Source organism: Colletotrichum acutatum, assembly GCF_030867785.1.
Source record: "Colletotrichum acutatum strain CBS 112980 chromosome Unknown BDZ83scaffold_154, whole genome shotgun sequence".
Classification (NCBI taxonomy): Eukaryota; Fungi; Ascomycota; class Sordariomycetes; order Glomerellales; family Glomerellaceae; genus Colletotrichum; species Colletotrichum acutatum.
The window spans coordinates 45835-58773 of record NW_026849148.1 but is presented as its reverse complement, the minus strand read 5'-3'; the positions used below and the strand labels follow the sequence as shown (position 1 = coordinate 58773).

General features: G+C 54.0%; 5 protein-coding genes across 5 annotated transcripts; 3 read left to right on the top strand and 2 right to left on the bottom strand.

Annotated features, from left to right (window-relative positions):
• Window positions 1–293: 293 nt before the first annotated feature.
• On the top strand, window positions 294–1193 carry BDZ83DRAFT_757196 (uncharacterized protein; the record flags this gene model as incomplete). The annotated part of the gene is made up of 2 exons (XM_060514863.1): window positions 294–662; window positions 738–1193. The coding sequence occupies 2 exons, from the start codon at window positions 294–296 to the stop codon at window positions 1191–1193; spliced, it is 825 nt and encodes a 274-aa protein (XP_060359238.1).
• BDZ83DRAFT_108180 (carboxypeptidase) lies at window positions 1007–3224 on the bottom strand. Its single transcript, XM_060501067.1, has 2 exons — window positions 2740–3224; window positions 1007–2688 (listed from the first exon to the last, which is right to left on the bottom strand). The coding sequence occupies exons 1-2, from the start codon at window positions 2969–2971 to the stop codon at window positions 1304–1306; spliced, it is 1617 nt and encodes a 538-aa protein (XP_060359237.1). The 5' UTR covers window positions 2972–3224; the 3' UTR covers window positions 1007–1303.
• Window positions 3225–3627: 403 nt separating this feature from the next.
• On the bottom strand, window positions 3628–5698 carry BDZ83DRAFT_108184 (major facilitator superfamily transporter). The gene is made up of 3 exons (XM_060501068.1): window positions 5360–5698; window positions 4019–5296; window positions 3628–3964 (listed from the first exon to the last, which is right to left on the bottom strand). The coding sequence occupies exons 1-3, from the start codon at window positions 5534–5536 to the stop codon at window positions 3836–3838; spliced, it is 1584 nt and encodes a 527-aa protein (XP_060359236.1). The 5' UTR covers window positions 5537–5698; the 3' UTR covers window positions 3628–3835.
• Window positions 5699–6373: 675 nt separating this feature from the next.
• Window positions 6374–7923, top strand: BDZ83DRAFT_639154 (inosine/uridine-preferring nucleoside hydrolase). Its single transcript, XM_060509407.1, has 2 exons — window positions 6374–6694; window positions 6751–7923. The coding sequence occupies exons 1-2, from the start codon at window positions 6588–6590 to the stop codon at window positions 7733–7735; spliced, it is 1092 nt and encodes a 363-aa protein (XP_060359235.1). The 5' UTR covers window positions 6374–6587; the 3' UTR covers window positions 7736–7923.
• A 3324-nt stretch (window positions 7924–11247) lies between these two features.
• BDZ83DRAFT_639148 (uncharacterized protein) lies at window positions 11248–12835 on the top strand. The gene is made up of 4 exons (XM_060509406.1): window positions 11248–11537; window positions 11598–11689; window positions 11745–11816; window positions 11902–12835. The coding sequence occupies exons 1-4, from the start codon at window positions 11446–11448 to the stop codon at window positions 12465–12467; spliced, it is 822 nt and encodes a 273-aa protein (XP_060359234.1). The 5' UTR covers window positions 11248–11445; the 3' UTR covers window positions 12468–12835.
• Window positions 12836–12939: the final 104 nt, after the last annotated feature.

Sequence of the window (12939 nt, the reverse complement as noted above, 5' to 3'; positions counted from 1 at the left end):
GATTCTTGAGCTGTCGAAGAAGGCCCATAAAAGCCGAGTGAACCTCGGAGGCACCTGACTGTGTGATTGCACGGCCCTCGGGCTGACTAACCCCACTTCCCCGGATCTCCCGCCCGCTCTTCCCCAAAGTCCCCGAACGTCTCTCATCTCAGCCTCAGGTCATTGAAGGTATCACTCATACCTTTCCCCTCATACTGACCATACGGATTTAGCATCAAGCATCTCGCCCTACTCACTCATCCTTTCCACAACCACCCTTGACTCAAACGACAGAAACCCGCGAACACAACCAAATGTCATCACCCACAAACCCCCTCACAACCCTCCTCCACTCCCTCCGCAATCGCTCAACCGTTCCAACCCTCCTCACAACCCTCGCAACACCCCTCCTCTTCTGGGCAGCCTACCGTGACTACCGCGCCTACATTGCTCTCGGCCCCGGCGGCGTCCCGCACAACGCTCTAGGCTGGCTCCTCGTCACCCTCGGTCTCCGCCCCTTTGCCCTCTCTAAAAGCTCGGCCACCTGGACGGACGATTACCCAGACCATGGAGCTCACACCGAGATCCGGGAACTTCCTGAGAGGAAGGGCGAGAGGGCCGAATTGGGTGGGATCGTACCGCATCGGCAGTTGAGTCAGCATGCGCCGGAGAAGATGAGAGAGGTAACGAACGTATTGTGAACCCTTGGCTCGGATATGAAATGAGCTCATATGAACAGTTGACTGACGACTGACCAGTTCATTGAAAACCTCTTCGCCAACGCGGTGACACAAAACCCATCCCTCCTAACCACAAAACTCTCCCTCTATGAACGAAACAATCCAGCCCTCTTCCTCCATCCTCAAATCCTCTCCTCCCTCACTCCCTCATCCTCATCCCAATCAACACCCGTCATCGCCCGCGGCGAAATAGCCCACCACCACACAGACCTCTCCATCCACCTCTACCTCTCCCCCGCCGACGCCAAACTCGCCATCCAGAAACGCTGGGCCGAGCGCCACCGCCTCTCGCTGCCCAAGGGTTCGTTCCTGGCAAACAGGTTACATCTGGCCGACTCGTATCTCATGGTCTACGGCCCGCGGGACGAAGAAGAGATGGAGATGCTGGCGGAGTTGTTGCGCTGCGGGGTGCGATTTATGACGGGGAGGGAGGATGTTGGGGTGATTGAGTGGCGGAGGAAAATTGAGGCGTGATGTAGTATGTTCTCAACAAAAGGGGCCCTTTTTTTTTGGTAATGTTTACAATGATGATTTAGCATTCAGTAGCTGCATTAATAATGTATCTATCATCTCAGTTGGCGCAGTCATGCCAGCACCCTGTAGATGGGGTACTCATCCCCAGCCTCAACAGGAACAATGTTAAAACTAGCATACGAATCAATATTCTCCGGCTCCAGCGCCACAAACGCAAGAGCAGCATTCTTCTGCCTCGTGCTGACGAGGAAGCTGCCAGCAGGCAAATCCACCTCCCTGGTCAGAGCCTCCGTCGTCACGGCAGCGCGCACGACGCCCTCGTAGTACTCCGTCTCAAACACGGCCGACGTGATGTCGTAAGCCTCCACGGTGCCGACATAGGGCTCGCTCAGCGTCTCGACTTCCAGACCAGACACGCGCAGACGCTCTGCGAGATCGGTCCAGGCGACGGGGATGAGGTAGGCTTCGGGGCGGGCGCGGGTGATGTTGGCCGTCACGGGCGTGGTGGAGCGGAAATTGATGGGTACGTCGGTGACGGAGCCGTTGTTGATGTTGACCATCTTAAACGTGCGCTGGACGAGCGGCGAGAAGTCCGTGACGATGATCTCCGAGGTGGAGGAGGCAAAGTCGGCGATGGAGGACTCGATGGTCGTGTAGACCTTCTCAGCGTTGTTGGCGGCGGTTTGGAGGATGCTCGATGCCATGGTCAGGCCGGCCACGGTACGGCGCTGAAATTCCTGGTCCGCGAGGAAGATGCCGCGCATCTCGATGAGGAAGGTGACGCACTGCGTAAGGCCCATGGCGTTGCGACCAATCTTTGCGTCCGAGCCGGCCTCGGCGAAGGTGGGCTTGAACGCCGGGTTGGTGCTCGTGGAGCCGGTCACGTACGGCTCCCAGCGCAGACCCCGGGCCTCCATGTCCGAGCCAATGTTCTTGGCGAAGACCTCCTCAGACAGCGTGCGGATGTCCGGGTGGATGTTGAGGTTCTTGGCGGCGGAGAAGAGGCCGTCGGCGGCGTGGTAGTAGCTTCCGTAGCGAGCAGTCGCGCTGTACTCGTGCATGTCGATGGCGACGTGGGGAGCAAACTCGCCAAAGAGGGTTTTAATGTCGCGGGTTTGCTTGCGGGCAAGCTTAACGTGATCGCGGTTGGGATCGTAGTTGGTGGCCAGGGTGCGCTGGAAGTAGCCAACACCGTCGGGGTTGTACCGGGGCAGAATGACGATATCAAGCTTCTCGAGGAGCGACGCGGCCCATGTCTGGTTCGCATCTAGGGCCCCGAGGAGGGCCAAGAGTGATTGATCGCCGGCTGGCTCGTTGCCATGGACGGCACCTTGAACCCAAACCCGGACCTTGCCAGTCGAGTTCGAAACTCTACGAGACAGCTTTGTCGAAGATAAGTGAAGGTAAGGAAACGGGCGGCCTTCCTCCGAAGTGAAGTTGGCTTTGTTGTAAGTCAACCAGTCGTTCTTGTCGGCCAAGTCTTGAACAAAAGAGTCTTTGAAATTATTAGCCATTGCTTAGACAAAGCTGCTCGTTGAAAGCTCACCAAGAAGGTCGTCATCTGTCGGGCCTTGTGTGCCGTCAGAGAAGCCTGCAGGAATCGTCTCCGGGGTCAAGAATGCAGGCGACAGCAAGTCGACGCCCTCGATATCCTTGAAATTGGCGGCGACAATGTCCGTATCCTTGCGCACAGTTACGTGGTTGTACCCGTACTTGGCCGCCTGGACAGACGAGAGTAGAGACAAGCCAAGCAGGCTTAGGCGAAATGTAGCAACCATTGTGTTGGACAACGTAAGGTTGTGATGGGCCTTGCAGTACCAGAACGAAACAGCGCCAGGATCTAACAGAATTGCCCTAAGAGACGGGCAGCTTCGTCCCTTTTCACAGCCCTCTTATTCTCACAAGGCACCAAAGTCGCGCTGGGGCAGCGTAGCATCACGCAGCGCAAAATGGCTCATCAACGCGTGGCGGGAAACGGTTCCTGACATGACCGTTGGCTTGGCTGATCTCATTCCGTAGTCGACGGTTGATAATTCAACCAATGTCGGAGGAATTGCCGATGCTGACCGGCAGTGGGATACTGAAAACCATCAAGGCTCTCATCGTAGGTCCGATTCGAATTAGTGTTAACATTGGCAACGAAACTGGATGAGGCAGCTCAGTAGAAAAGATGAGGGGAAAGCGGGGGAATCCCCGTGGGTGCAGATAACGGTGGGCAGCGGCCATGTCGCCAAGACTTTGGGCCCTCCGTAGCGAGATATGCTTCCTGCCATTGACGTATAGAATCACTCCGAAAGACTGCAATAGGCCCACGGGTTCATATCGAGTTGCCGATATTCGGGTCGGAGGCTCTCTAAACCTCGCTCGCCAAGAACACAGCTGTGCAGCTTGTTGATCAGTAGATACGCAGTTGTCCTACTCCGCGGGCAATGGCCGAGTACCGGAGCGGCCTCGTGCCGACTTTGACAGTTGGATAATACATCATGAGGGTGACCCGCGGCATCGATGGTCATTTCGTAATTCCAAGTCAAGAGAGCAATGTCTTGTGTGCCTTTTTCGGCATCGAGTGCGAAAGCCAGAATTATTTCTAATGCGACTTCGGACACAAGACACTGATGAAGCATCTAGATATTCATAAAGGGTTACAATGCGGCCTTTCCCCGTGACTCGAACGGTAATATAAGCACCAAAAGTCCAGCTGCGATGAAGAGCGCGCCACTGGTGTAAACGGGAGCCGACGTCTTTAGGTTAGCGAACATGGCAACAATGGGCTGCGGGCTTTTATCAGCATTGGTCTTCTGGTCTCCGCATATAAGAGCACTTACAGCCATGATCCCGAAGATGCGATTGCAGGTCGCCGTGAGCGCGTTGCCGGTGCCGCGCTGCGGAGTGGGGAAGAGCTCCGGGGTGAAGCCGTAGAGCACCGCGTACATGACGTTGCTGCAAAAGTTGAAGGCGCAATTCCAACCAAGCAGCGCGTTGCTAGTCATAGCCGTCGTAGAACAGTAAAGGAAGACGCCGGTGGCAACGGTGCTGATGGCAAGTGTGCCTTTGCGCCCCAGCGCCGGCAGCTCAACCAGCCAGCCACCCAGCAGCGCCCCGGGCACGCCCAGCACCGCGATGATCAGACTGTTGCGGTAGGTCAAGTAGGTGCTTCCATCACCCAGCTCAGCTCCACGGGTGGCTTGAATATACGGTATAAAGGCGTTGTAGAGAGGATAACCTAGGCCGATCAGCGCCCAGATGGCCATGATTGTGCCGGTACTCAGAGCCAGGCGACGAGTGGAGAAAAGCACACGGATTCGGCTAAGATCGAGCTTCTCCAGGTTTCGTTTGACCGCTGTGGCAGCATCGGTGCGCGCGACGTATCCTTCGGGCTCACACGCCTTCAGATCCTCTATCGACAACGACGTGAGCTTTCCGTTTCGCCTGGCAACTTTGTGTACGATTCGGACGGCATCTTCGTCGCGGCCTTTTCCCATGAGATACTTGGGCGACTCGTAGATGGTGAAGAGGACGAATCGAATCAGGAACATGATCAGTGTCAGGCCGCCAATGGTGATCAAGAAGTATCGCCAACCCATATTGTTGGCTTTGGTGCAAGTTGCGCCTTCTTGGCAGGTGAGGTTGCCGAGGAGGGGCCACGCAATGAGAGTGGCAATGACTTGGGCGATGGCCCAGTCAATTGAGAGAACTGTCAACAGGTATTGATGGGTTCCTGGGAGAAACTCAAGGAAGATGGCCGAATCGACAGGGAGGTTGCCTCCGACACCGAATGACCAGAAGGCCGCGAAGATGCCAATGCCTGCGAAGCTGGGCGCACCGGCAGCAGCCATCCCCCAGAGAGCAGTCAGACCGAGGGTCAGATTGAAAGCCACTTTCCTCCCAAATAAGTCGCAGCCAAAGCCCCAGAACATGGCACCTGCCAGAAGGCCAATGTTTTGCGATAGTGTAAGTAGAGGCGGACGAGAAGGACCGAATTCATTGGTAATCGGGGTGAAGATGAGCGACGTGACTATCGGCCAAAGGTTGTCGCTTGCCCAACCGAATCCGACGACGATAAAGAGCTGCCACTGGTACCAACCCATGCCGATATCTTGAATCTAGAAGCAGAAGTCAGTGGTCGTGCGCTCTAGTCTTGAAGTCATCCCCAGAGAGTAACATACAGCGCGATTGAGTACACGGGCTTTGGCCTCGTAGACAGGATCTAGAGCACCCTTGGGAATGATGGCAGCATCGTCGATGCCATGGATGTCAATGCTGCCATCGTGAGCCACACCGGCATGCGAGTCGATCTTTTGCGCCGTGTCGAGCTTTCGCGTGGGATCTGTATCGGTGCCCATCTCGATGTGATTCTGTCTGTGCCTATAAAAAGGGAGATACTGCAAAACGACGCAAAAGACAATTTGACGACAGCAACCTTGACGTCTTTCCAAAGGAGCAAAGAGCCTCGAAGGTTCCAGGGTTCGAGTTTAGAGAGCCCTGCGGGAGATCAGCGCCATATGTACCGGACGCGTCGCCACAGTCTGTAGGTTTGGGTGTTACTGCTCGAGACATTCAGACGGCGGCAGCTCCCACGTCGCACTCAGCTCGAATGGCGCAATCCGTCTGGTGAAGCGTCTCTGAGGTCTTGATTGGCTTTGCTGACCAAACGGCAGACGGAACGCATGCCGATCTGCACTTTATTCCAGTGTTTGACTACAGCTTTACTGTGGTGGAGGGGAACCGAACGGTCCTGGTGGGTTCAATGTGTGGGGGATCTGCCTGTAACCCAGCAAGTTGCGCATTGTCTCGTCCGGTTCGAGCTATCCGCAGCTTATTTGTTGGTTGCATTCCTGAGCCATGCTTGGGAAGAGACATGCCTCGTGCGTCATCGACATTACTTGATGGAGGAGAGCGGTCCCTCATGCTTGACGGGGAGTCGGCATCGAGTCCTCAGGATCGCAGGGAAGATGACCATGTTGTAGTTTCGACACGCCGATTATAGACCTTCGCAAGGCCGACGGTTGGCGTGCAGTTTCACTGCCAAAGGTGCAAGTCCGGTGGCATCCAAGAAGATGGAAGGCTCAAAGTTTGGCTTCAAAGACGGGGGGAATGATGAGATGTTTCGGCCCACAGCGGATGTTAGCGGGGAAGGGGATCGCTGGCGACGCTAAAACAATTCACAACCACGTTAGGCGCAACAGCTGGCCAGATTTCCCCCTCGGTCGGCGACAGCTGGTCAGCTATGTCTACGTACCTCACTTTCTTCCCCGCGCTCTCCCATCATCTCCTCTATGAAGGCCTTCGACATGGGATGCTCGTGAAAGAACCTCTCCTTTGTGCCAAGACGCTGGCCAATGCACAACCAGTCCGAGGACTCAGCGTCCGGATCTTGTCTGATAAGGCAGAGCAATGTCGAGAATCACTGCATACCTCTTGACAGTGTTCTTCATCTTCGCCACTATCTCATCAGCAAAGAAGAACCTCATAGTTGACACAGACCTATTCAGCGATTGCGAGTAAGTCTGTTATCCTTATTTCCACACTTATTTCAATCCTCTCTAACACACCTCAGCGATGCCGCGGCTCTTCTTCTCGCCGCCACATCTCCAGAAGTCAACCTCCTGGGAGTTAACATCAACTCCCAATCCTCATATTCAGTTCTAGCAGCTTCAGCCCTCCTCAACCATTTTGGCCACGCCCAAGTCCCAGTCGGTGCTCGCCGCCCGCTAAACGATGTCCCATTCTTTGACAACTGGGCCAAGCGGGCCGGCGAGTTCGCGAGCAAGCTAGCGACATACTGGTCCAAAAGCATCTCCGACGCCGAAGCAGCCTGGGACCCCGTCGACCTTTACCGCAAGCTCCTCTCCGAGGCAGAAGATGACTCCGTCACCATAGCCTCTATCGGCTTCCTGCACAATCTCTCCGGCCTCCTCAACTCCACCGCAGATGCCCGGTCCGCACTGTCCGGCCCCGAGCTGGTGAAGACCAAGCTGAAAGAGCTCGTCGTCATGGGCGGGGACTACCCAAACGGATTTGAATTCAACTTTTGGGGCGACGATTCCTATCAGACAGCACACGTGATTCACAATTGGACAAGTCCGATTGTTTACGCCGGTTTCAAGCTCGGGGGCTCGGTTCGCTCAGGCGGTCCTCTCATGGCGGACGGGCCCAAGACTGACCCTGTGCGGGCGGCGTACATACTCTACACGTATTACCAGCCGCGGTGGTCGTTCGATCCGGTCGCGATGCTTTACGCTATAGGGGGTCTCGGTGAGTACTTCAAGTTCGGTAACGAGTATGGATACAATACCATCACATTATACGGAGATGGCAAGTGCAACGGTTGTAATGTCTGGGTGTATGACAAGAACGTCACGAATCAGCACTGGCTTGATCTTACAGTCAGCCACGGAAAGCTAGGTGAGGAGCTGGATAGGCGATATTTGCAGGGAGCAAGGTCCTCCAAGAGGGCTTCTGACCCCATTGGAATTCTCCCCAAGTTTGGTGATTGCAGAGTCGAGCAAGCTCTGGGCCCACCAGAAAGACTAGAGTTATGAGGCGCTAGGTCGCTGAACGGCAGGTCGCCTCGGTTTTCCAGCATAACTATCTATGTATATCGGACTTGACCGGATTCCAAAGTTACGAAACGTACCTAGAGAACTGTGATTGAATTAAGAAGAGATTTAAATAGAAGAGAGAGAAGAAGTTCTAAAGCTATCGAAGCGAAATAGAGAAACTAAGAGTCAAAATCTAGATGCTGTATGAACGCTACGCCCATTCGAAGCCTTGCAGTTCGCTTTCCTACCTCTAGCGGCTAGGCTATCATTGTCAAGAATTCTTCTCGGTTCCTCGGAAGTGTAATATACAACACAATATGGTACCTAGTATGCATAGTTCATCGAGATAAGACCAATGTATTCGCCTCCTGAGACAATAGACAGAAATTACACGAAATTGGATGAAAATCTGATGATCAAAAAACACCTTCTATTCAGAGTGAGAAAGGTAGCAAAGTTACAGAATAAAGTTTTCATGGCCAAGGCTTTTGGTTTCCAGCTACGATTGAAGATAGTTGCTCGCTGCTTGGAACAGTCGTCAGTGGGAATAATGAGAACAATGACGATTGCTGCTTGCATATGATCACGGTATCAGGTTCTTTTGGAATCGCCTGGGAAGTCGGGCAAATCCCGCAAATCTACCCAGAACAATATCAGTTGATCGGACTGGCACCAGTCTACCTTTGTCCACGCAGTCGGATCTCCCCCACCGTCAAAAGTGCCCATTAGTCTCGGCCCAAGCTGGCCATGTTCTCCCTTGTCGAATGATGGTTTGAAACACCTGAAATGATTGTCTTTGGCCCTGTGGAGATTCTTTGTCAGAGACCTGCTAGTCTCGGTGTTCTAGGGGACACTATCATAAGCACGAGTTCAGAAAATTTATCGATTCATGATCATTCATTTCAAGACTGTATAGAAACGCGCTCTATTGTTGTTTCTCTACAGATACATAGGAATGCCGATTACGATTGAATGGACAGTGGCAGGTTTTTCAATAAGATGATTTAGTCACGAGCCATCTATTTGAGCGTGGACAAGGAAAAAATGAAGTCCCTACCAGATCTCGTCCCACCTCAGCTGGCACATCAGAACCTGAACCAGGATTGTTCTCGCAACGGATCCTGCATGGCACTTGGCTTGGATTCTGTACCAATGAGATCATGCGCAAAAGTACCTCCAAGTAATCTATAGGTGGCTGGCATGACTTTGCCGATTCGTCTTTCTGGTATCACACCTTGGGGATGGGCCCATGCATAGCAAGTCTCCGCTTTGACTTGGGCTGACAGAGGTTTTTGGCTTAGTTATTCAGCCCACGTGGAAGATTTCGTGACGAAAATTGGGCTTATTGAATTCTTCGAATCTACTAGCATGTACCGGTTTTGGAGTGACGTGAGTCTATGGGTCATATGCGTACAGGCAGGTACTCAGGCAAGTAAGTGTCAATCACCTCGCTTCTTGGTATATCGATCTAGAAGTTGACTTCGCGGGGAGTTCGATAGCAAGATGAGTGAGTTAGAACATCACTTTCCTCAGTGTACATCTGCTTTTTTCACCTTGCCACATAGCAAGATTGACGCAGAACCCAAGGAATGGGAGTCATGCCGTCTCATAAGATGACAAAAGGCTCGCAGATGTGCCGCCATAACCGCGTGGGGACTCGAATACAAGCTTAAGCAGAACAAAGAACCCCAGTAGCCGTGACCAGCGTAGGGCCTGCCATGGCCGCGGCAGACAGCATGGACTACTGAACCAGGGCATTGGCCCGAAATTCCGGCCACACAAAGCGCCTGAATTAGAGTGGACAATAGCCCATTTCACCATCTAAGTACCAACCGTTTGCTCGGCACCGGGCCAAGGCACCTCATGGGGGACTTTAGGTGTGAACAACAGCATAATCGAGGGTCGGGCAGCTCTGAAAGTTGAGACTGAGGCGGGGCGGTGGCGCAAGATTCAAAGACGTGATGGCTTACAAGACTTTAAGAGTACGAGAAGGAAGGCTAGGGAGCGACTATCGATATTGCTGGAGCGGAGCTGGATGGGTTGTGAGTACCTGGTTCCGGATATCCCGCCGGATGGTGTCGGATCACGCTGGTTCTTTGCGCGGCGCGCCGAAGCTGTTGCCACCTAGCTCCATCAATGAGAACTCGAATTTGTAAGAAGAAGAGTCAGTCGCAGTTGGCAAGTTCCAGCTTTTCGCAAGGCTCCGGCTTGCTCGATTTCCGGACTGTGAATCTCTGATTGAAGCTTCACCGCAGCCGAAGAAGTTGACATGGCGGCTTTGTGAAAGTTATCGTTCAGAGATTCAACGAACGATTCACATGCAAATTGAACTCACAAATCGCAAACCTGCGCCGATCCTTCGCGGGAACGAGCCAAAGTGACCGCTCAGGTACGGATAGTGCATCGTGTCCATCAGAAAACTGGGGAGTATCCGGAAAGCCAGAACCGAACGCGATCCAGCCCGCTCTTCAGAGTCGTTTGACTAACGATTCCAGTCTCACAGACCAGCCAGACAACAAAAAGTCTGCCCAATTTCCGGTCTCGCTGAGAACCTGTCAAACAGTCGTGGAGAACGGCAGCATGCCACCGGGTTATCGCCGACGTTGCGGCGATTTAGCCTTCGGAAGCCGAGTTTAATTCTTGAACCGACTCTGATTCGTTCTTCTGTAAACCAGTTCCTCGAAAGCGGGTGATCGCCAAGACCGACCACCCTGGACGGGCTGCCACCTCGTGCGGACAACCGTTGCCTCTTTCACGACACCCATCAGTAATGCTCACACACTGAAAAGAGTTTTCCATCGTCAAAAGCCGGGCCAAATACGAGAGCTGCCGAGGGAACGAAAACCCAGCTAGCACCGTGGCACCTTACCCAGCGATAGAGACGCTGGGCCCTTAGTGCCCGTTGGTCGTTCTGGAAGTGGATGCCGGTCCCACGGCGCCGAGAGGACACTAGTGATGCAGAGACGATGTATTTGGCCAATGAGCAGATGGGCGCCCATCTTATCAGATGATCAGATAATATGAAGCCATGTCCGCTCTTAGTGGAGCCATCTACACTACACCCAACCTGGCCCACGCTCACCCATCTTTCTGCCCCTGGCGAACTTTTGAGTCTCTTCCCAGGTTCCAACCAACTAAATGACCCAGAGAGGCACAAAGTCCAAACAACGTTGCGGGGCTTCTGAGCGCCTTGGGCCCAGTGCGATCCCATCAGATAACTCTCTCGGGTGGGCCAACCACACGAGCAGTGGGCCGCTACAGTCAGGCACACCGCACACCATGGACCAGGGCACATCGTCACGATCGAAGTGTCAGGGGTGTTGGCATCCGGTTTCGTCGGCTCAGCACGACCTTGGCGGATGAGCCCGCCGGCTTGGACGTTACCTTACGTTTTTGGTGTTTTGGTTCTCCTCGGCATGGAAAGCGGTTGGCTGGGGCTCGGCGCCCAGGTTTAGGTTGTATCCGTAGTAGAAACCACAAAGAGTGAGAAACAAGAATTGGCGCAGGCATATATTGAGGGCCGTATATCCCGCTTTCACGACTCTTGAATCCTCTCTTCTCTCTCCCAAGTCACTCCCCCATCACAAGTTTCTTCGCAAATCTTGTGATCCTTCGAGCCTCGAGCCTTGCTCTCTGAGACCAGACCTCCCCCTTCTCAGACAACTCGTCAAGTTAAGCTTCATTTCCAGAAGATTCTCATCACCTTCAAGATGGTCTCTGCCAAGTCAGTCACTTTGTTCGGCAGCATGCTGCTGGGCAACGTCATGGGCGCCGACAACATGGGTCCGGCCGCTTTCCTCTGGTAAGGATATGCATGTCGCAGGGTTAAACGCAGATCGGCAGCTAATCCGGAAACCATCAGGCCCCCAGACCGTGAGTGGTCTGCCGATGCCGACAACACGGCCCCTTGTGGATCCACCAATGGCCCCGGTGTCCGCACCGAGTTCCCTCTCGGTAAGTCAATATATCCTCTTGAGTCTCGGACTACTCTAACATCGAGCCAACATAGTGAACGGCAAGCTTGCCCTTGTCACCCAGGACGTCACCCGCTCCGTCCACCTCAGTGTCTCCTACGAGAACGGTATGTGCAAACATTCTTACACCATCCTCCCTTCTTCCCCACTTCTCCTCGGAAACGCAGACCCTAACATCCACCATCCAAACAGACCCCAAGTCCGTCTCCGACTTCGAAACCTTCCTCGGACCTAGCGAGGTCGGCAGCCTCGACCTCGGCCACACCTGCGTGACGGTCCCCAGCGCGCCCTCGGGCACCGCCGCCGGCTCCAACGCGACCTACCGCATGCTCTACGTCTCCAACTTTGACCAGGACGAGTCCAAGCGCGAGACCTACTACGCCTGCGCCGACGTTACCTTCGTCGACGTCTTTGCCACCTCCATTCCCTGCTTCAACGCCACCGTCAGCGACCCGGACGTCGACGTCGACACCACGGTCAACGTCACCACCACCGACTCGGGCGGCAACACCCCGCACACCGCTGCCGACTTCACCGCCGCCGGCGAATCCAAGAGCTCCGGTCTCTCCAAGGGCGCCATCGCTGGTGCCGCTGTCGGCTCTATCGCGGGTGTCTCTCTGCTCGCCCTTGCTGGATTCTTCTTCTGGCGCAAGAAGGCTGCCAAGAAGGAGGCTGTTACTGAGCCCATGCAGCAGCGCTGGGATGCCGAAAAGGCTGTCAGTGACACTTCCTCCGTCAACAGCCGTCCCCAGCACTAAGCTTGCCTTAAACCGAATTCAACGCATGGCGTTGCCTTTGATGGCAGTGTCATAATGCGCTTAACATAATCCTGGAACGAGAGATGATATGATTGACGTAGATCATGAAGTAGCAAGAATAAAGGGAGACATCCCGCTTAATATCTCGCTCTTAACCAATATGTGTTCCTGAACTCGATGCCAATGGTCGTGTTGAAGAAAACAAAAATGATGTCTTCCTGTCTTACTGATGCATGTTATTGATGCAATTACGCGGGTCTTTCCACTGAATAATTGCCCCACCTTATAGCCCGCTTTAGTGCATGGACATCCAGGCAGCATCCCCAAGGCAACCGCTCCACCGTTGAACTTCAACGGCCTCAGGTGAGCCGCAATTGAAGGGTATAAGTCCTCAAGGCCCTCGACATGACGGGATCCGTTGCGATGCCACCCAGATCTTTCATGCACAGTCGGCTGATCAGATCCAATTCCG